Here is a 21,616-nt window from a genome sequence, read left to right on the forward strand (position 1 = left end):
ATGATTCCCACCTTACACATTCAAGATTCCCACCTTACACAGTGTCTCCAAGCGAGGTCCCTTCTGTGTTCAATCCAAAACAACTGAATGAATGAGATGCAACATGTCAACAATTCGAATGTTTATTTTGTTTTAGGAAACCAGCTGCAAACAAAACGTACCCATTGTTTTCCATGCTTATGAATCTGACACTAAGAGACTGCATTAAGCAATGCCTTTTTAGGTTCAATACTTGCAATATGTTACTGGCCTTAAGGACATCAATGATTAAGCTTTTATGCAGAGCTGTACAATTGGTTTTGTATAGTTAGAAAACAACACTGATTTTGAGATCACTAGAAGCAAATAAAACTTTTATTCTTCCCAATTCTTTACCTGCTTTTCAAAATTTTATAAATTTTTTATGACACAATTTCTTCAGTCTATTAAATATCCCCAAAAAAAAAGAGGCTAATGAAGTCGTTATGAGAAACTCCACAAATGCAGTAAAGTGTTACCTTGTCACTATAATTGCAGTTTTCTTCATGCGAGTAAATGAAACAAACAATCCAGCCCCACACGAGGAAAGCCAGCATTGCCTTGGGGGCAGCAGAACGCGGCACAGCACCCGCAACCAAGGCCGCAAGATGCCGCAGACTGACTGCTGCAGCAGCCGCTTCCAGACCAGGTGGCCGTCCGCAGAAAGGCACACTGCAGCGCTCTCGCCAGACCTTCCAGGCTGGCACTGCATCAGTGTTAAGTCCCCCGGCCACCAACTACCATATACTTTTGCTGGTTATGAAGAAACGTGGGGAGGGAACAAAGAGGAGACAGAGTGTGCCCGCAAGGGTGAGAGATCACTATTGCCTCACACTCCCTAAAAAATTTCTCCCTCAAGTATTTATAAGCCAAGTCCCAACTTACTTCATCTGGCAGGTCTCTAAATCTGAAATCGCCTCGCCCTTCAAATGAACTAAATGAGTCAGAGTTTTAGGGCAAACCCGGGTATACAAGAAGATCGAAAGTGCCCAATTCTCGGCTGCGAAATAAGCACCAAGTTTGGGGCGGAAGAGTTCACCTCTGCAGAACAGAGCGTTCTACCCCGGAGCTCTCCTAGTTTAGAGACGCTTGGAGAGGAGTGGGCCTCCCGTTCCTGGAGGATCCCAATTCCCAGGGAAGGCCCTTCCCGGCGCTCGCACTTCAGCGCGCGAGGAACCCCAAGCAATAGCTCACCCGGCTGCATCCTTCAAAGCCCCAACCTCCGGGCGGGGCGTAGGGAGGTGGGAGGTGGGGGTAGCACCTCCGGGAGGCTCCTGCCGGCGCCTCACGGTTTTCCCCTGGCTCCTTGGCGCCCCCTGACGAGGGCTTCGCAGCAATTTGGCCAAGGGAGGCTGCTTAGGTGGAAGCCCCGGGTGACCGGGAAGCGAGAGGCGCCCGGCCAGAGCACCCTCGGACGGCGTGGACTGGCGGGCGGCCCCGCGGGAGGGCGCTGGGCTCTCAGGCCCTGGCGCAGCCCGCGGCCGCCGCCGAAACCGCCGCAGCCATGTCCGCGCGCCCGCGCTGCCGCAGCCCGGCCGTGATGTCATCAGCCGAGCCCCCGCCGCGGCACCCCATTCCCGCCCCCCGCGGGCCGCCGCAACTGCAGCCGGTGCGCCGCGTCCCCGCCCCGACCCACGTGCGCCCGGCTTCTGGGATGCTGAGGTCGGCGGCGGCCGCAGGACGATGCGCTGGGCCCGGGCGGCCGCGGCGGCGGCGCTGCTCCTCCCCACTCGCCGCGTCCCCGGCGGGGCTGCGCCCGGGGGCTGCGCACGGACGGGGGCGGGGGCGCCCGGGGAGGGAGGGGAGAGGATCCCAGCCGCCGAGTCGCAGCCTCGTCGCTGTCTGCTGAGTCATGGCAAGCGCTACCCGCAGCCCTGGATCACTCGCGTAGCGCGGCTGGCGCGGGGTGCGCAGCCATTGGGCTGGGCGCGGGGCCGCGAGCGCCGGGCATGACGCGCTGAGCCGCGCTCGCCCGTGCCCGCCGTCCCGGCGTGCGCCCCGCGCGGGTGCCTGTGCCGCCGCCCTCCAGCCCCGCCGTCGAGTCGCCCCCGCCTCGCCCGCACCATGATCGCCGCGGCTTTCCTCGTCTTGCTGAGACCCTACAGCATCCAATGTGCCCTCTTCCTCTTGTTGCTTCTGCTGGGCACCATCGCCACCATCGTCTTCTTCTGCTGCTGGCACCGCAAGCTCCAGAAAGGGAGGCATCCGATGAAATCGGTCTTTTCGGGTCGTTCTAGAAGCCGAGGTAAGACACGCCGCCACGGGTTTCTGCGGGCTACCAGGAACATTTAAGCCGATTGGGAGAGTGAAGCGCGGCTCCCTCCCTTCTCCTCGGCTTCCCCAGCCCTATCATTGCCCACTTCCCGGGCTGAGTACGTTTCTCTATTTAACACCCCTTGTCCTTTTTTGCCCTCACCTCCGCCCTCCGGTCTCCCAGATTTGAATAACCCCGGCGATGCGGAGGGCAGGGAGGGGAGGAAAGAACTCAAATTTTTAGTCAGTTTGCTAAAGCCTTAGGGTAATTTGAGCGTAGTCCAGGGCTGCGGCAGCCTCGCCTTCACCCATCCTTCGCTGAGGTAAAAAAGTAAGGCATGGAAAGTTCGGGGTTCCCCAACTCCCCCAAAACTTTAATGCAAACTTCTCGCGGAGAAATCACCTAGATACCGTTGGCACAGTACTCCTCCTCCCTCCCCCAGGATGTCCCACCAAATTTGCGGCATCTGCGATGCGCTTTCCCAACCCTGGTCTCCCAGGTAAGCCATGAATCACTCGGCAGGTGAAGAACAAGGAGTTAAATGAAGTCTCATTTCTCTTTTTTCTTTCCAGATGCTGTTTTGAGATCGCACCACTTTCGTTCTGAGGTAATTTATTTAGCGCGCACGCTCAAGGTCAGAAGAAGTTCTCTTTCCTGAGTACCAATATTAATTATATGCGTGTTAAGAAACCAGTAGGACATTGAATGACGAGCATGCTGTCCCCGATCCGAAAGTGGCATGTTTCCTTTTAAGTGATTCCGTATTAGTGCCCAGCGAAGGGTGTTTAGCAAATTTCTTGTGTAGTGGAACTGTTGTACAAGAGGGGACAGAGCAAACCCTAAGAGCGCTGCAGACCTTAAAAACTTACCCACGGGGTGGACGTCACTTGAGTTGACAATTTGTAATTTGCTGGTGGAAGTGTTTTCTGGGTGCTGTCAGCTGACTGTGGTTGTGCCCTTGGATAAACGAAGATGTTAGTGCAGAACAATTTGATCCATTTTCGATTTTGAAGTTCACATTTCTGTTCTCTCATAAAGCTATCCATGTTTTATTGGAGACCATCTGATGATTTTTGCAAAGCGATGATGGTAGCGTGTGCTTCATCCTTGTGCTAGTCTCCACTCTCAAAACGTGGACCGTCCCTCTAGGGCAATTAACCTAATCACCACACCCTGGAACCAGCTCCGCTGAAGGAACACAAGCTCTCCCTGACCCAGCATTTCTTTAGGAATTTTCAGGCCAACCTCTTATCCTAAGATAATTTTCCCTCTTTTTAGGAAAGCTGCACGTTGCCAGACTTGGAGGTTGCTGCTTGGTGCAGTTTACTCAGGTTGGCAAAGACTTCATAGTTAAATGCCCTCCATTTACCTGAAATTTTCTTACCTTTCGTTAATCACGTTTTATGGCACACTAGATGTTTTATTGGGTTGTAGTTGCTTAACAACTTTAGCTGTATTATTGCAAAATAATTAAAATGTTTCACAGAGAGTAACTGCATATAGCCCTGGAGAGTGAGAACTCTATTCTCTTGAGAAGAGACGTTAACCACTCAGATAATCAGAGGTTCCATTCCTGGCTTTACATTAACTAGCTGTTTGGTACGTCTCGGTGTCTCAGTTTACCTATCTCTAAGATAGGGCCATTAGTACCTTGCAGGTTATGGGAGGGTGGGGGAAATTACAATAAATTCTGTAAAGAAAAATCCCACTTAGTTCATAATAAGTATTCAGTATTTGGTAGCTATCATTATATTTTGTAAAGTTGAATTTTAAAATGTATAAAAATAAAAGTTAATGTTTGCAAATTTTCAAGTCTTTATTAAATTAATTAATTCAAGTTTACGGAAAGCAACAAAAACTGGTACTATTATAAAGGAACAATTTTTGAATATGTGATTTATTCAGTAGAGCAACCCATTCAGATGTGATAAGAAGTAAATAATTGTCAGAGTGCAAACACCAAAACACAGAATTTTGATTTTAGAAAGAGATAACCTTGGAAACGAGGCATTGGAGTATTTTCAAAAAAATGGAAAAAAAATTTTTAAAAGAACAAGAAAAAAAAAAGAAAGATAACCAGTTCGACACAATACATGATAGAATCAGAATAATAATCCTGTTAAAGATCATTATACTGGCCATCAGGTATTTCAGTTAAAGCACAAAGAAAAAATGAGATACAACTATGCCTTGTTTAGTTCTCTCTCAGTTGAATGTTTTCGTCCTGAGCTTGCTTTTGGTTAGGAAAGCTGGGGGTAGTTGTTTAATGCCTTAACTCACTTCAGAAGATTCCTGGTATAGTGTGACATCTTTGTGTGATATTTGCCTCTTCTACTAGACTGTGAGCTCCTTGAGGGCAGGACCATATCTTTCTTGTTTAGGGCAGTATCCCCACTGCTTGGCTCAGTGCCTTGTATACAGTGGGTTATTAATAAATATTTATTGAATGAATGAATGAAAAGAAAAATCTCCTAGTGGGTACTAGTTTTTGAAACGAGGCAAATAGAACTCAAGAGTTGGGCAGAAAAGAAAAATGCACATTCTCAGGATATCACTCAGAATTCAATATTTGCTAAATCTCAACTCTTACTGGCTCTTTCCAGGCTTTTAAAAACTGCCCTGGAATTTGTGCTATAAAAGTATAAGTCATTAACGGAAACAAAATGGATTTGTTTTGAATTTTTTTCTGAAAAAATTAAATGCAATATTAGTTTAATTTGTTGATGGGTTACCCATCAGCAAGCTATTTTGATAAAACACTCAAAGGATGCCATTTTATAATTGAAAATTCTGGGACTTTGTTGCAAAAGAATGTCATATGTCATCACTATTTTGCTTACCGCAAATGAAATGTTTTCCCTTAAGGAAAACATAGGGAATACTTTTCCTTTGCCCTTTTCTATCAAGATGCCATTTTCTGCAACATTTTCTCTTTGAGAAATATCTCTGAATTTACTTGGATTTCAGCATATTTTAAAAAATAGAATTTGTGTAGCATAATGAATATTATTGTTGCTTTTTATCAGTAGCTGCTGCAAAATAGTTAGCCAAGAATATATTTTGATTTCTGACAAATCATAATCATATCGAACTAAGAAATTAGTACTTTGTTTCTCCTTCCATTCTCAGTAAGTAGATAATTCACTTTTAGCATTTCTACAGTGGTCAAAAAAGGAAAATTAGTTTAGGATCTGCTGACTCACTTTAAACCACGAAAAAGCTTTGGGCTAGCCCTTGTGCAGATGAAGAAGTTCAGTGAGCACTTTGCTGCTTTACTTGGCAGAAGGTATTGCTTCTGGTACCCACACGCCCAGGAAGGAGTCCAATTGTATGGGAAGTTTTAGCCAGTTCCTTTTCAGGTAATCAGAGTAGTACTCCTAGAGAAAAATCATGGCACCAGGACTCAGTTTGCTTTGGGGAAGTTCTAGAGTAGGGAAAAAAGCCACCTTCCTCGTCTGAGGAGCTCCAGCTGTTTTTTCCTCACTGAGTATATAATAAACCATATTTCTTCAGTTTCTTCCTCATGAAGCTACAAATCATGTAGATGTTTATAAGATGTTTTGGAACCATAACTGCCAACCCTTTTTATTTTCATATACTCGCCAACTTTACTACTTTGTAGTCGTCCTCAACATGTTAATATATAGCATATGAGAATGTGAAATTATTAATGCATCTAGCAAGGCCTGAACAGTGAAACTTTATTTCAGTAATAGATGGAAATATGTGTTTTGTGTATGCATATTTAACACTTATACAGTGTTTTTGTTCCTGTTCTAAACAGCTAATGATAAGAAGTGATTTCATGTTGATATAGTAGGACAGTCTAGAAACCAAGGGTTCATTCTGGTTTCTAGAATCCAGTTATCTAGGAAGTGTACTTTTCCTGAGGATTGATAATGCTTTATGCCATGACTTTGAACAATGGTAAACTATTACCCTAGATTCCTGTGGTGAAAAGCTGTGACAATCCTGATTTTAAGGAAATTTCAGAAAGTGATATGGGTAATTGAGGTGCCATTAGATTATAAAAAAGTGTCTTGAGAGTACTTCAGTAGAATGGAGACAATTATAATGCCCTTTGAGACTATCCAGAGTGAATAGTGGTAAATAATCCCTATTCATGAACTCAGTGGAATAAGGGAAGCCTTGTTTGACATAACGAAGGAGAAGAGTGTGTTCTGTATCTACCAGTTTTTGAGTAACTATCTCCACTTCCTGTTTCAGGCAAATGAACCCAAAGAGTTAAGTTAAGCAGTTCCCAAAGAGTCGCATAACAAGATAAGGACCGAGTAACACAAGAATTCTCTGGCTACATATTGTGTGTCCTCTGGTGTTGAATCGTGTCACTCATAGCCCAGAGAATAATATGACCAAAATTTTAACTGAAAGAAATTGAGTTTTTAGTTGACGTTTCTTGTAATACTAAATTGGCAATCCTTTAGTTTTTTTCCATTGATTATGTAAGCTATCCTCAATGAAACAATGGTCCACCCAAGCCCTGTTGTCCTCATTATGTTCCTCGAGTGTCCCTGTATCAAATCAATGGAGAATGGCCAGCAAAATAACCAAATTTCACAGCATCTTATTAAATTTGCATCTTTCATTAAGAATTACCTAATTTAGTAGACTAGGAAAGTGATAGTTTATTATTGAGCGATTTTTTGCAATTAGGTTATCTTTGTAAATGAATTCTTTGTCTGGAGTTAAGTTTTAGGTCTAAATTAATTTATACTAATTTAGTTAGCTGTAAGTTGTAACTGTACATATGATACAGTATTCATTGAGTGTCACCAATTATTTTCCAAATAAACACATTTATTTTCTCTTTCTGTCTGAGGTACTGTGTTAAACAATAGGGCTAACAAAGGGTTGGAGATGGAGCCCCTGCCCTTGACAGTTACTTCTAGGTCACTCCCAGTATCAGTGCTGAAATTTTATAGTTACTGGTTTTTTCTGTTATGGTAACTGAACTGTGCCATTTCCAGCTATGAATCACAAATGGTATGAGAGCATCGGAGGTTGCTGTGTAAAAGTGTACAGCCAATACATATGTAAAAAAGACAAATTAATCCTATTCACAGAGTTTATCATCCCAGAGTCAACACTGCCGTGTAATTAACCCTTACGTGCTGACAAAACAGAAAAACAAGAAACGAAAGAAAAAACTCCCACTTTTTTCACGCATCTAAGCCAATTAAATTCATTTAGATTAGAATTGAAACAAAATATTTTCCAGAGAAGTTTGCATCTTTGTGTAATCTTAAGGCTCAAGAATGACTCTCTTTGAGATCTGGATGGCAAAATAGAACTAGGATAATAACAATAATTATTGGCATAATGTAAGGAGTATAAGAATAGGAGTTCAAGGCTGGGGGCACTGGCTCCCATCTGTAATCCCAGCACTTTGGGAGGCCAAGGCAGGCGGACCCTGCGGTCAGGAGCTCGAGACCAACCTGGCCAATATGGCGAAACCCCATCTTCTACTAAAAAATACAAAAATTAGTCAAGCATCGTGGTGGGCACCTATAGTCCCAGCTATTCAGGAGGCTGAAGCAGAAGAATCGCTTGAACCTGGGAGATGGAGGTTGCAGTGAGCCAAGATCACACCACTGTACTCCAGCCTGGGTGACAGAGTGAGACTCCATCTCAAAAAAAAAAAAAAAAAAAAGGAGTTCAAAATCCTGGTTTTGGGTTCTAGCTCTGCCACGAACTAACTGTGTCGCCTTGGTCAAGTCTCTTTTGCTGTCAAGACTTAGATTTTGTATTATGACTGGTAATGTGATGATGATCTCTGAAGCCTCTTGCAGAAGTAATAGGCCAAGTATCTACTACATACAAAGTGTCGTGCTGTAAAGGCACCAGGAAAACGTGATTCCTGTCTTCTAGGTGCTTAAGACAGGAAAAATAAAAAATATCATTAGCATAAATACCAAGTAACAAATCGTGTATAGAAAGGGAATGGTTGGAATAGTTCAGTGAAATTGTTGCTTCTAGCTCAAGTGATAGGAAAGCCTTCCAAGAGGAGTGATGTTTATGCTGAAGCCTGAAGGTTATATGGTAAGTATAGTAGTCCCCTTCTATGTGTGGTTTTGCTTTCCGTGATTTCAGTTACCCATGGCCAACTGTGATCTCAGAATATTAAGTGGAAAATTACAGAAATAAACGATTCGTAAGTTTGAAATTGCATGCCACCCTGTGTAGCACGATGGAACCCTGAGCTGCCCTACTAGAATCCCACTTTGTCCTTCCCAACAAAGGATCATCCCTTTGTCTAACATATCCATACTTTATACTCTGGCCATCTCAGTTGTTGGATTGACTGTATTGCCATACTTATGTTCAAATCACCCTTATTTTACTTAGTAATGGCCCCACAGAGCAAGAATAGTGATCCTGGCAATTCAGATACACTAAACAGAAGCCATAAAATGCTTCCTTAAAGTGAAAAGGTAAAAATTCTTGACTTAGTAAGGAAAGAAGAAAAATCATATACTGAAGTTTCTAAGATATACCATAAGAATCAATCTTCTATCTGTGAAACTGTGAAGAAGGAAAAAGAAATTCATGATAGTTTTACTGTCATACTTTTAACTGTTCATGGTAACTCACCACCATGCCCAGCTAATTTTTATATTTTTAGTAGAGACAGGCTTTGACTATGTTGGCCAGGCTGGTCTGGAACTCCTGAACTTAGGTGGTCCACCTGCTTCAGCCTTCCAAAGTGCTGGGATTCCATGTGTAAAACACTGTGCCTGGCCCCACATTTTATTTTAGATATACAGTTTTACCTTAGTTATGCCTTGCCCTGTGTTTACTTCATGGACACACAGATTCAGACACTTGAGAAAATAAGTTGAAAATACCCTGACTTATTTTTTAATTAGAGGGACTCTCATCTTTTGAGAGTTTTAAATTGAAGTTTGATATTTCATGTTTTTATTTCAATTTGTAATCTAAAAATAATTCTGAATTATTTTATAACCGTATTACCTTATAACCAGTACTGTCATCCAATTCCAGTTCCTGAATTTGTTTTACTTAGAGTTACATTAGTGCGAAGTGTTATTGCTTTAACTGTCATAAGCTTAAAAGGAAAGATCTGAGGCAATTATTATGTGTAATTTATGCCTTCATGCCAAATGAGAGCCAAATGCTGTGCTTTGGTCATCTGTTTAACTAATTTTGAGAAATGTGGTGGTATATTTGAATAAAGAGCATCAGAAATTGCAAATATTGGGCCAGGTTTGGCAGCTCATGCCTGTAATCCCAGCACTTTGGGAGGATGAGGAGGAGAAATTGCTTGAGCCCAGGAATTCGAAACCAGCCAATACAGTAAGACTTTGTCTATACAAAAAATAATTTAAAAATTTGGCGGGCATGGTGATGTGCTCCCGTAGTCCTACCTACTTGGGAGGCAGAGGCGGATGATTGCTTAAGCCCAGGAGTTCGAGGCTACAGTGAGCCGTGATCATGCCACTGCACTCTAGCCTGGACAACACAGCAAGACCCTGTCTCTTAAAAAAAAAAAAAAGAAAGAAAAGAAATGACAAATATTAAGGTAAATATAGAGCCAAATTATAACATTGTTTTGTAGGATGTATAAAATATATAGATGTTTGACACCTTTCATGTAAAGAATGGCAGGGGAGTAATGGAATTCCTATAGATTTGCAAGGTTTCTACATTTTATATGAAGTGACATATTAAGTAGAATGAAAAGTTAAGGATGCATATTTCAATTCTCAGAGCAACTAATTAAAAAAGCAAACCCAAGAGATAAATCCAACTAGAACTTCTAAAAAATAGCTAGTGACCTGAAGAAGGCAAGAAAGGAATACAGGAAAAAAACAAAAGACAAAAAACCAGAAGAGATAGACTGAAAATAAATAATAAAAGTATAGGCCTACATCCCACAATGTCAATAATTACATTAAATATTAATGGACTAAACACTCCATTTATGAGACAGAGATGACCAGAATTGATAAATAGCAGGGCCTAACTATATGCTGTTTACAAGAAATTGACTTGGAGTATAAAGACACAGACTGAAAGTGAATGGATGGAAAAAATATAAATGATGCAAACAATAATCATAAGAAGATTAGCTTAGCTATATTGTATTAGGTAAAATAGATATCAAGGCAAACAGTATTAAGAGATAAAGAGGGATGTTTCACAATGAAAGGACCAATCATTCTGGAAGACATCATTATAAATGTGTATCTACCTAATATAAACATAACCTCAAAATGTATGATGTAATCATTTCAAGAGTAAAGACAGAATTAGACAATACTGTAATCATTGTTGGTAATCAGCAAAGTTTATACCTCTCTCAGCAATTGATAGAACATCCACACAGAAAATCAATAAAAATGTAGATAAAGATCTAAACAACTCTACCAATTATCTTTTTTTTTTTTTTTTTTTCTAGAGATGGAGTCTTACGTTGTTGCCCAGGCTGGAGTGCAGTGGTGCAATCTCAGATCACTGCAGCCTATGCCTCCCAGGTTCTAGCAATTCTCCTGCCTTAGCCTCCAGAGTAGCCAGGATTATAGGCGCATGCCACCATGCCAAGCTAATTTTTTGTATTTTAGTAGAGACGGGGTTTCACCATGTTGCCCAGGCTGGTCTTGAACTCCGGAGCTCAGGCAATCCACCCACCTAGGCCTCCCAAAGTGCTAGAATTACAGGTGTGAGCCACTACACCCAGCCCCAACTATCTTGACCTAACCGATACTTCTAGAAACACCACACTCATTGGCCAGGCATGGTGGCTTAGGCCTATAATCCTAACACTTTGGGAGGCTGAGGTGGTAGGATCACTTGAGCTCAGGAGTTTGAGAACAGCCTAGGCAATATGGCAAAACCCTGTCTCTACAAAAAAAAACAAAAAAAAAATTAGCGAAGCTTGGTGACATACACCTGCAGTCCTAACTACATGGGAGACTGAGGTGAGATGATTGATTAAGTCTGGGTGGCTAAAAAAAAAAAAAAAAAGTCTGGGTGGCTGAAGTTATGGTAAACCATGATAGCACCATTGCACTCCAGCCTGGGTGACAGAGTAAGACCAGCCTGGGCAACATGATGAATTTAATTATTCATTCTCAAAATGAATAAATAAATATTTGTAAAGAAACACCACACTCACATGACTCATTCACAAAGACAGACTATATTCTGGGTCACAATACAAGTTACAATCAATTTAAAGGGTTGAAATAATACAGATTATATAGAAATCAGTAATATCTCAAGAAAACCTTGAATATTTATAAATTAAATAACATGCTTCTAAATAATTCATGTATCAAAAAAGAAACCATAAAGGAAATTTAAAAAAATTTTTTTATTCCACCTAGATTGTTTCTCAGGAGGAATTTTTTTTTTTTTTTTTTTTTTTTTAATAAAAGACAGGGTTTCACTATGTTGGTCAGGCTGGTCTTGAACTCCCGACCTCAGGTGATCCACCAACCTTGGCCTCCCAGAGTGTTGGGATTACAGGCGTGAGCCACCATGCCAGGCCTCTCAGGAGGAAATTTAAAAATATTTTTAACTGAATGATAATGAAAACATAGTATTCATTTTGTATATCAAAATTGTAAGATACAGCCAAAGCAGTGCTCAGAGGAAAATGTATAGCTTTAACTGCTTATCTTAGAAAAGAAGGAAAGTGTAAAATCAATCAACAAAGCTTCAACTTTCAGAAGTTGGGGAGGGGGGAAGCAAAGTAAGCACAAAATAAGTAGAAAGAAGGAGATAATAAAGGTAAGAGCAGACATGGATATAATTGAGAAAAGAAAACCAAATTAGACTCTTGAATAGATCTACAAAGTTTATAAACTTCTAGACTGACCAAATCACTGGTATGATAAATGAAAGAGGGTATAACAATGGAACCCACAGTCATTAGAAGGGTAAGAAAACTGGGTGCAGTGGTTCATGCATCTGATCTCAGCATTTTGGGAGGCTGAGGTGGGAGGATCACTTGAGCCCAGGAGTTGAAGACCAGTCTTGGCAACACAGTGAGATCCTAACTCTCCAAAACGATAAAAAAATTAGCTGGGCATGGTGGCCTCTGCCTGCAGTCCCAGCTACTCCAGAGGCTGAGGTGGGAGGATCTCGAGTCCAGCAGGTCAAGGCTACAAAGAGCTGTGATTGCGCCACTGCATGCCACCCTGGGTGATAGCAAGACCCTGTCTCAAAGTAAATGAAATGAAAAAAAAGGATAAGAGAATATATATATTCTATACAACTTTATGCCCAGAGAAGGGATAAATTAGATGAAATGGATTTTTTTTTGAAAAAAATATAACATTAAAATTGATACAAAAATGTCAAACTAAGATGGCTTATTATTATGAAAATAGTTCTTTTCTTTGTGGACTCCTAAAAGAGTCTTGTGGACACCAGAGGTTTATGGACCACATTTTGAGAATTGCTGCTTTAGATAGGTAAAGTTTATTGTATGCACTTTATATCACAGGGAAGTTGGTTAAGAAGTATATACATATGTTTATATATACACATATATTTTATGCATATAATGTATATGTGCATATATATATGTGCATATATATATATATATGTGCATATATATATATATATGTGGGGGCACTGTGGAATTTATTTTACTTTAAGAAATTTCTATCATTTTGAGTGTATAAAACACTGCTTGACAGTATATTGAAGACTATGGAATTTTTGATAGTATGACTAAAACATTTTTTATTCCATTTCTGCTACACTTTTATAATTTTTTTTTTTTTTTTGAGATGGAGTCTTGCTCTGTTGCCCAGGCTGGAGTGTAGTGACGTGATCTCAGCTTACTGCAACCTCCACCTCCTGGGTTCAGGCGATTCTCCTGCCTCAGCCTCCCAAGTAGCTGGGATTATAGACACCCACCACCACACTCGGCTAATTTTTTGTATTTTTAGTAAAGATGGGGTTTCACCATGTTGGCTGGGCTGGTCTTGAACTCCTGGCTTCAAGTGATCCACCTGTGTAGGCCTCCAAAAGTGCTGGGATTACAGGCATGAGCCACTGTGCCCAGCCGCTTATTTATATAATTTTTACTGTGAGAGTGATTTATACACATCTATAAAAGTAAGATAAATATTTTAAAAAATGCAAACAAAATGCAAAAATAGTGAAAATGGTTTGACCAACTTATAAGGATAGCAGAAAATTTATAAGAAAAGCCTAGATATAAGGGGAACTTTCTAATCTTTATGTATCTAACTTTTCTTATCTATTTATATTTATCTATAGCTTTTTATCTACCCACCCATCTGTTCATTCACTCATCCATTCATCCATGCAACCATCCTTCCTTCTTGTGCATATTGTATCATGCCTTAGAACTACAGTCATACCAAGATCTTGAATTCTGACATGTTCTTCTCTGATCACACCCTCTTCTGTCTCTGCACCTTATTGTGAGCTCTTAATGAGTTCCCTTCTTACCTTCGTCAGGACCAAAATCTTCTCTGGGGGTCAGCCTGTCATTACCTTCTTATTTAACATCACTTACCAGTCTGCTCACTATAGACCCTTGGACCACCGGTTTTGAGAAACTTTGTTATTCTCACTTCACTCATGCAATTAATCAGTCCTTCTGCCAAACAGTGACTTTGCCACCTCCCAGACTTGGGTGAACTACACGGACTGCTTTTCTATTCTTGTGCCTGGGAGGCGTATCTTCATTGGACAGCTTCACAAAATCCAGCCATTTGGTTCCTTTGTTGTCTAGCAGTCATCACTGCCCTTTTGTAGTGTATCATTTAGCTGCTTCCCTGTAACAAACTATTTAAAGCTTAGTAATAATTTAGCCCACAAATCTGTGGGTTGGCGATTTGGGCTGTGCCCAGTTGGGCACTTGGTCTGGTCTGAGTCAGGCCTGGCTCATCACAGCTGGAAGTCACTCATGTATTTTTGATGAGCTCTGGCTGACTCATGGTTTTCCTCTACGTGGTCTCTCCTCTTCCAGCAAGCCAACCCGAGTTGCTTCACATGTGGTTAAATTTGGGTTCCAAAAGCAGCAAGAGTGGAAGTCCATGAGATCTCTTGAAGTCTGGTCTCTGGGCTATTATAGTGCCTCTGCTAACACACTGTTTTTGCTAAAGCAAGTCATAGCGGGTAGAGAAGCTGAGTACTGATAGGAGGAGTTGCCTAGTATTGTGGCCACTTTTGCAATCTACCATAGGTAATCTTTCGATTTATTTTTGATTTGCTGCTGTCTGCTATCCCTGAAGTATTCGTGTTAAGCTTCTTCTGTTCTTTTCTCTGGACAGTCTTCTAATTTCTTGGCTTTCACATACATGGAAATTACTTCTACCAGACATTTTTAGCCTTAGTTTTTCTTTTTTCTTTTTGTTTGTTTGTACAAACTGTAAGAAATGGCATTACTAGGCCTTAGTTTTTCAAAAATTTCATACTGGGTACTGTGTCTCTTACTTGTAACCCAGGGCTTTGGGAGGCCAAGACGGGCAGGTTGCTTGAGGTCAGGAGTTCAAGACCAGCCTGGGCAACATAATGAAACAAAAAATAAAAAAATTAGCTGGGCATGGTAGCATGCCCCTATTGTCCCAGTTACCTGGGAGGCTGAGATAAGGAGGACCACTTGAGCCCAGGAGTTTGAGGCTGCAGTGAGCTATGATCATGCCCCTGCACTCCAGCAACAGAGCAAGAACCTGTCCCCAAAAAAAGAAAAAAAAAATTGAGGTGTTTAATTTCTAGTTTTAGAATATTTTTCATCATCCCCCAAAGACTTCTCATGCCTGTTTGCAGTCGATCTCTGTTTCAATCCCTAACCCCATGCTGCTTTCAGTATCTGTAGATAGTGCCTTTCCTGGACGTTGCATATAAGTAGAATCATATAATATGTAGTCTTTCCCATCTGGCTTCTTTGATGTAGCTGAATGTTTTTGAGGTTTATCTGTGTTGTAGTATGTATCAGTAGTTTGTTCATTTTTATTGCTTAATAGTATTTCATTCTATGAAAAATATACCGTATATTCATAGTATTTCATTCTATGAATATACTGGGTGTGGTGGTGCAGACACGTACCACCATGCCCGGCTAATTTTTTGTATTTTTAGTAGAGACAGGGTTTCACTGTGTTAGCCAGGATGGTCTCTATCTCCTGACCTCATGATCCACCTCCCAAAGTGCTGGGATTACAGGCGTGAGCTACCGTACCCGGCCAACTTCTTTCCTTTTTGTATGCCTATTCAGATTTTTTTTCCTCATGAGTCACTTTGGCAATTTGTGCCTTTCTACAAATGGCTCATTTCATCTAAGTTTTCTAGTTTGCTGGCGTAAAGTTGTTTATAGTATTCTCTTTTGTTCCTTTTAATTTCTGTAGGGTTGATTGTACTTTCAGATTACCTTTTTGTTTGTCTAGCCAAAAAGTTGGGGCTTTTTTATCCTGTCCTGTTGCACGCTTCTATGACTGTGCTTGCACCCCAGAGGAAGATAAAAACCAAACATAAAGGGATAGGAGTTTGCCCTGGCTGTGGGATTGTTTAGGGGCTGTGAGAAAAAAAAAAAAAAATTGAGTGATTTCTGCATTTTCTCTGAGTCTTAAGAATTCCCCTTCTCACCTCTCTAGCCAGAATTAGGGCACTTTTTCTGGAGTTCTGTCTGCATCTCAGTAGCCATTTCTGAGTTTCAGACTGCATTGCTGCCTTGCATGCAGTCTGGGGAATACTGGAGGTCAAAAATGGCAGACTCACCCCTGGTTTTGATATACGTTGAATTCTGGCCTTTTTACTTCAATTGGCCTGCTGCTGTTTACGTTTCTGAATCCTCAAGTAGCTGCTCAGTGCATTCTGTTCAGTTTTACAGCTCCGTTCAATGACACACCTGCTTATTCTACTTTATTGTAATTGGAACCATGAACTGACTTTAATTAGATTTTGACAGTAAAATCCCGCAAGATTTTCTAAATGGTAAACAAATAAAAAGAGATGGTAGAGATGTGTATTGCTACATATAACACATGAAATACTGAATATTCCGTTTATTTTACCATCATACAAATTTTGTAGGAATCAAACATCAATAGATTTTTTATTTGGAACAGTTTCTCTTCTTTTTTGTCCAGTCTCATTATTCTTTATATCTGCATTTCCCTCCAAATTCTGAACATAAAATAGATTAAGATTAAAGAACTACTTGCAGATTTTTAAAAGAAAACAATATGTATCTCTTCATGTTTACTGATGAGTTTACAATGAGCAGAAATTTCACATTAAGAAGTAATTAAGCAGAAGCAATAGACCATTAACAAGTTTTAAATAACTAAGTGACCGTCTTTGAAGAATCATTAAAAGAACGTTAAATAGGTATATTCCTGCTACTGCCCACTCTGCAGTGAGCTAAACGCAGCAGGCAGCCGGCAGTTGCGAGCATTTCAGACTGATATGGAGTGTGACTGCCTCTTGTTTTAAAAATGGTTGTGGGGGCATCCCAAAGTGAATCCCAAATACATTCTTAACTGTTTAGACTATCTTGAAATATTTGGATTACCTAGCTGTATGTCTGAATCACCAGCTCTTCTGGGTGGGAGATAAAATTGGGAAATTTTGGCTGGCTACTGCTATATTACAATTTCTCTAGAAACCTCAGTAAATAATGGACTCAAGCATGCCTTGAGCTGTTCTCTGAGAAACTATGGCAACGGGCCTTTTAATTAAAGCTGAAATAGAGTGTGTAACTTAGGAAAACAGAGATACTGCCAATTGATAGGGTGACAATATGGGAATCATCCATGAAGCTAACAAGATATTTCCTTTTTCTATTTAGTTAACCCTTTGTTACCTATGTTGTTTGAAGAAACACTAGGTAACTCTTTTAGTGGTTATCAATATTTGGCTTTGGAATATGTTACAGTATTTTTTAAGCAATGTATAGCTTCCTAATTTTTTTAAGAATAATGTTAAAAGTATTTTGTGTTTTCTGAATATATGTTAAAGAGAGAGTTGGAAGTTCCTGGAAGGGTTAGCCTAGAGGCATCCTCAGTGAGGGTGGCCGATCTGGGATAGTCCACAAAAACAATGATCTCTCCATTTTGGTGATGGAGACATTAGTGTGCATTCATTCTCTCTCTCCATGTCATTCTCTCTCTCTCTCTGTCTCTCTCTCTCTCTCTCTCTCTCTGTGTATATATATATATATATATATATATATATATATATGTGTGTGTGTGTGTGTGTGTGTGTGTGTGTGTGAGTGTGTGTGTGTGTGTGTGTGTATGTATATAGAAAAGTGCACTAGTGGGCTGATGATTAACAAATTGGTAAACTGTCCCCCTCTTGAGTTGATGCATTCACAGGCAGTGTGCTAGAATTTATAAGCCTAGACTATAACAAAAAGTAACTTCTTATTGCTAGGTTTCAAAATGAAAAAAACAAAAACAAAAACAAAAACTAAGTGGAAAAGCAAGAGTTGTCATTTTTCCAGGGTCAAAGTATGTGTTATGCTAACAACCCTCAGTGATGGGCAGATTCTATCAACCCATTGGTGGGGGCTGAGGAGGGGGAGAATTTGAGTTTATGTCTGTTGTTTTAACATCCCATCTGGTTACTGTTCTCCTTCAGTCTTAAAAAAGTGTCCCTGTTTGGAGGATATATTGCAGTCACCTGGTGAAGGCAATAGCTGGAAAGATGCGTAGCATCTAATTAAATAAAATGTTCTACTAGGGAGGCTGAGGCAGGAAGATTTTTAGGAGCCAGGAGTTTGTGACCAGCCTGAGCAACATAGTGAGACCCCCATATCTACAAAATAAAATAAAATGTAATAGTGACAAATGTAAAAGCCCCTAAGACAGAGACAGCGTAGGATCTGGCTCTTACAAAAGCCTGTTATCCGGTTTCCTTGGCTCTGGGTTTCAGTTCACTTTTTATTATACTGTTGGCAGAGTAAGCTGTCTAAAATCAGATCTCATCTTCCACTCCTTTTGCTTAATGGCGTTTCCTTGCTTAATGGCTTCCTGTTGCTTACAGGATAAGCACACCCTTTCTTGGTATCAGCTCCCACATACACTATCTCTAATGTTTACCCTAAACTCAAAGGAGACCCAGCTGCTTGGTCCCCTGACCCATTCTGTTTTCATGCCATTGCTCATGCTGGAATCTACATGCTCTATTCTACTTGTGTTGTTGTTGCTGCAAACTCCCATTTCTACTTAAAAATGAGGATTAAACATCATTTTCTTCCTTTATCGCACATTCCTCCCTTAGTCTTCCTGGACATTCTCCCCTCTTGTTATGGAACTGAACTGGGGCCTGCTCACATGGTACGGTAAGGCCAAATATCCACACTGAAGTTTGCAGTGGAAGAAAGGAGGGCATTTATTTGCAGGGTGCCAAGCAAGGAGAATAGGGCAGCTCATGCTTAGAGACCCGATCTCCTCAATGGCTTGCAAGTCCAGTTCTTAAAGGCGTGGTCAAATTTTAGGAAAGCCGAAGTTACACAGACACAATCATAAATCAATATGTGGAGGTTACACATTGGTTTGGCCTAAAAAGGGTGGGATATCTTGAAGTGGGAGCAGGTCATAGGTAGGTTCAAAAATTTTCTGATTTTGCAATTGGTTAAGGAAGGGAAGCTTTGTTTAAGATTTGGATCAGCAGAAAAGATTGTTAGCTCTGGTTTGTGGTGTGACTTCTTTCAGGCCCATCAGGAAGAAATTTAGAGCAAAGAGAAGTGGTCAGAGATCAGTCCTCACTTCCCCCTTACCTGAGTGAGAGGTTGATCACCACCTATGGAGGTCTGTCCTGCAGACCCTGACTTAATGACTGGATGAATGAATGCATTCACACACACTGGAATACAGTGAATCTGAGTGGGCTAGGGATGGTCGCCAGCTACTTTCAGAGGGTGACTACTGACCACCACTCGCTGCTCCTCCTCACATTTATTCAGTATAGATGTAATAACACAGGTTCTAAGTCAACATGCTTGTGGATAATTAACATGGTTAAAAGAGTGCTTTTACGAATGATAAAAGGTCTTGGTCCAGGGTCCCAGAATAAACACCAGTAACTGGTAATTCCCCTTCGATCTCCCCCTGAGAGGGCCATCCAGCACAAAGTTGATGTGAGTAACAAATTAGAATAGGGACAAAGGAATGAGGGGTAAACAGACTTAACTGGGGAAGCTTTATTATCCTAATCTCACCTTATTACTTAAAATTCTAACATAATGAACTGGCTGCCTTCAGCTCGTTCCATGAAAACCTTTCAACCTTCCAAAAGATTTGAGACTATAATCTTCTAACTTTCCCTACTACTTCTGTGATATTTTGCCAGCCACTCCGAGTGAATCTCAACATCTGAGGTCTACATGCTGTTTGCTGAGGGTCCAGGTTTCTGAAAAATAACTCAGGTACATATGTTAAGATTCAGGGAGAGCTAGGTGCCTGGAAATTCCCTTGAAGGAACTCAAGATTTTCCGTTATTTCTATGCTTGGGATCCACCGACCCCTAAGAAATGTCCCTGTTCCATCTCACTCTGGGACTGGATGAGGGCACCAGATGTGGGGAAGTCCCACTACACACCAAGGCAGGTAGTATGTCATTTTTGTCTTGTTTCCATAGTCTTGTGTGGCATCTGGCATGGAATAGGCACTTACTATTTGTTGAATATTTGACATTGGCTAAATATTGGATGTATATAGGAAGGGAATTCAAGTGAGTAAACTAATTAGAGTCACCAGGCATATCTGAGAAAACACAAAGTAGTTGAACTTTAGTTCTGCTGTTTTCCCTCCTCCTTCTCTCCCAAACTTTTCTTGCCTCTCAGCTGCCTGTTCCTCCCATGCCTGTTCTGTGGCTTCCCAGAAGACCTTGGTCAAAAGATTACCTAGGTTTGCCCTTCCCTTAAATGCCCCTGTATTAGTCCATTTTCATGCTGCTGATAAAGACAAACTCGAGACTGGGTTTGGAAGAGTTTTTCTGCAATAAAAAGAAGTTTAATTGGACTTAAATTTCCACGTGGCTGGAGAGGCCTCAGAATCATGGCAGGAGGAGAAAGGCACTTACGTGGTGGTGGCAAGAGAGAATGAGAGAGAAGCAAAAGGGGAACCCCCTGATAAAACCATCAGGTCTCATGAGACTTATTTACTACCATGAGAATAATCTGGGGGAAATCACCCCCATGATTCAAAGTATCTCCACTGGGTCCCTCCCACAACATGTGGGAATTATGGGAGTATAATTTAAGATGAGATTTGGATACAAACCTTAGCTGGGCGCGGTGGCACGCGCCTGTAAATCCTAGCTACTCAGGAGGCTGAGGCAGGAGAATCGCTTGAACCTGGGAGGTGGAGGTTGCAGTGAGCCGAGCTCATGCCACTGCACTCCAGCCTGGGTGACAGAGTGAGACTCTGTCTCAAAAAAAAAAAAAAAAAAAAAAAAGATTTGGGGACACAGAGCCAAACCATATCATTCCACCCCTGGCCCCGCCAAATCTCATGTCCTCACATTTCAAAACCAATCATGCATTTCCAGCAGTTCCCCAAAGTCTTAACTCATTTCAACCATGAACCCAAAAGTCTACAGTCCAAAGTCTCATCTGAGACAAGGCAAGTTTCTTCTGCCTATGAGCCTGTAAAATCAAAAACAAGCAGTTACTTCTTAGATACAATGGGAGTACAGGTATTGTGTGAATACAGTAGTTCCAAATGGGAGGAATTGGCCAAAACAAAGTTGTTACAAGGGCTCAGGCAAGTCTGAAATCCAGCAGGGCAGTCAAATTTTAAAGCTCCAAAATGATCTCCTTTGACTCACTTCCAGGTCATGCCGATGCATGGGGTGGGTTCCCATGGTCTTGGGCAGCTCCACCCCTGTGGCTTTGAAGGGTATAACCTCCTTCCCAGCTGCTTTCGCAGGCTGGCTTGTGTCTGTGGCTTTTCCAGGCAAACACTGTAGGCGGTCGGTATCTACCATTATGGGATCTGGAGGTCGGTGGCCCTCTTCCCACAGCTTGACTAGTTGGTGCCCTGGTAGGGACTCTTTGTGGGGGCTCCAACCCCACATTTCCCTTCTTCACTGCCCTAGCAGAGGTTCTCCATCAGTGCCCTGCCCCTGCAGCAAACTTCTGCCTGGCATCAAGGCATTTCCATACATCTTCTGAAATCTAGGCGGAGGTTTCCCAACCCCAGTTCTCGACTTCTGTGCACTTGCAGGCTCAGTACCATGTGGAAGCTTCCAGGGCTTGGAGCTTGCATCCTCTGAAGACACAGCTTGAGCTCTGTGTTGGCCCCTTTCAGCTGGAGCACCTGGGATGTTAGGGCACCAAGTCCCTAGGCTGCATACAGCATATGAAACCAT

The 21,616-nt window shown here is 41.5% G+C and overlaps 2 protein-coding genes across 25 annotated transcripts in view; one reads left to right on the plus strand and one right to left on the minus strand.

Annotated features, from left to right (window-relative positions):
• BEND6 (BEN domain containing 6) overlaps positions 1–1,295 on the minus strand; it is a 74,241-nt gene extending 72,946 nt beyond the window's left edge. For 5 of the 7 annotated variants that reach the window (XM_074398172.1, XM_074398173.1, XM_074398169.1 and 2 more), the window contains exon 1: positions 1,213–1,286. The gene's annotated coding sequence lies outside the window, so the exon portion shown is untranslated. Of the gene's footprint in view, positions 1–497; positions 1,188–1,212 lie in introns of those variants that run through there. The other 2 variants (XM_039467971.2, XM_074398170.1) reach the window with 2 other exon arrangements.
• Positions 1,296–1,838: 543 nt separating this feature from the next.
• Positions 1,839–21,616, plus strand: part of DST (dystonin) — a 498,104-nt gene continuing 478,326 nt past the window's right edge. For 10 of the 18 annotated variants that reach the window (XM_074398139.1, XM_074398145.1, XM_074398141.1 and 7 more), the window contains exons 1-2: positions 2,027–2,263; positions 2,845–2,906. In XM_074398139.1, the coding sequence (XP_074254240.1) occupies positions 2,083–2,263; positions 2,845–2,906 (243 nt within the window). In that variant the 5' untranslated portion in view covers positions 2,027–2,082. Of the gene's footprint in view, positions 2,264–2,844; positions 2,907–21,616 lie in introns of all 18 variants that reach the window. The other 8 variants (XM_039467973.2, XM_074398144.1, XM_074398146.1 and 5 more) reach the window with 4 other exon arrangements.

This window comes from Saimiri boliviensis, chromosome 4 (assembly GCF_048565385.1).
Source record: "Saimiri boliviensis isolate mSaiBol1 chromosome 4, mSaiBol1.pri, whole genome shotgun sequence".
NCBI classification, from domain to species: Eukaryota; Metazoa; Chordata; class Mammalia; order Primates; family Cebidae; genus Saimiri; species Saimiri boliviensis.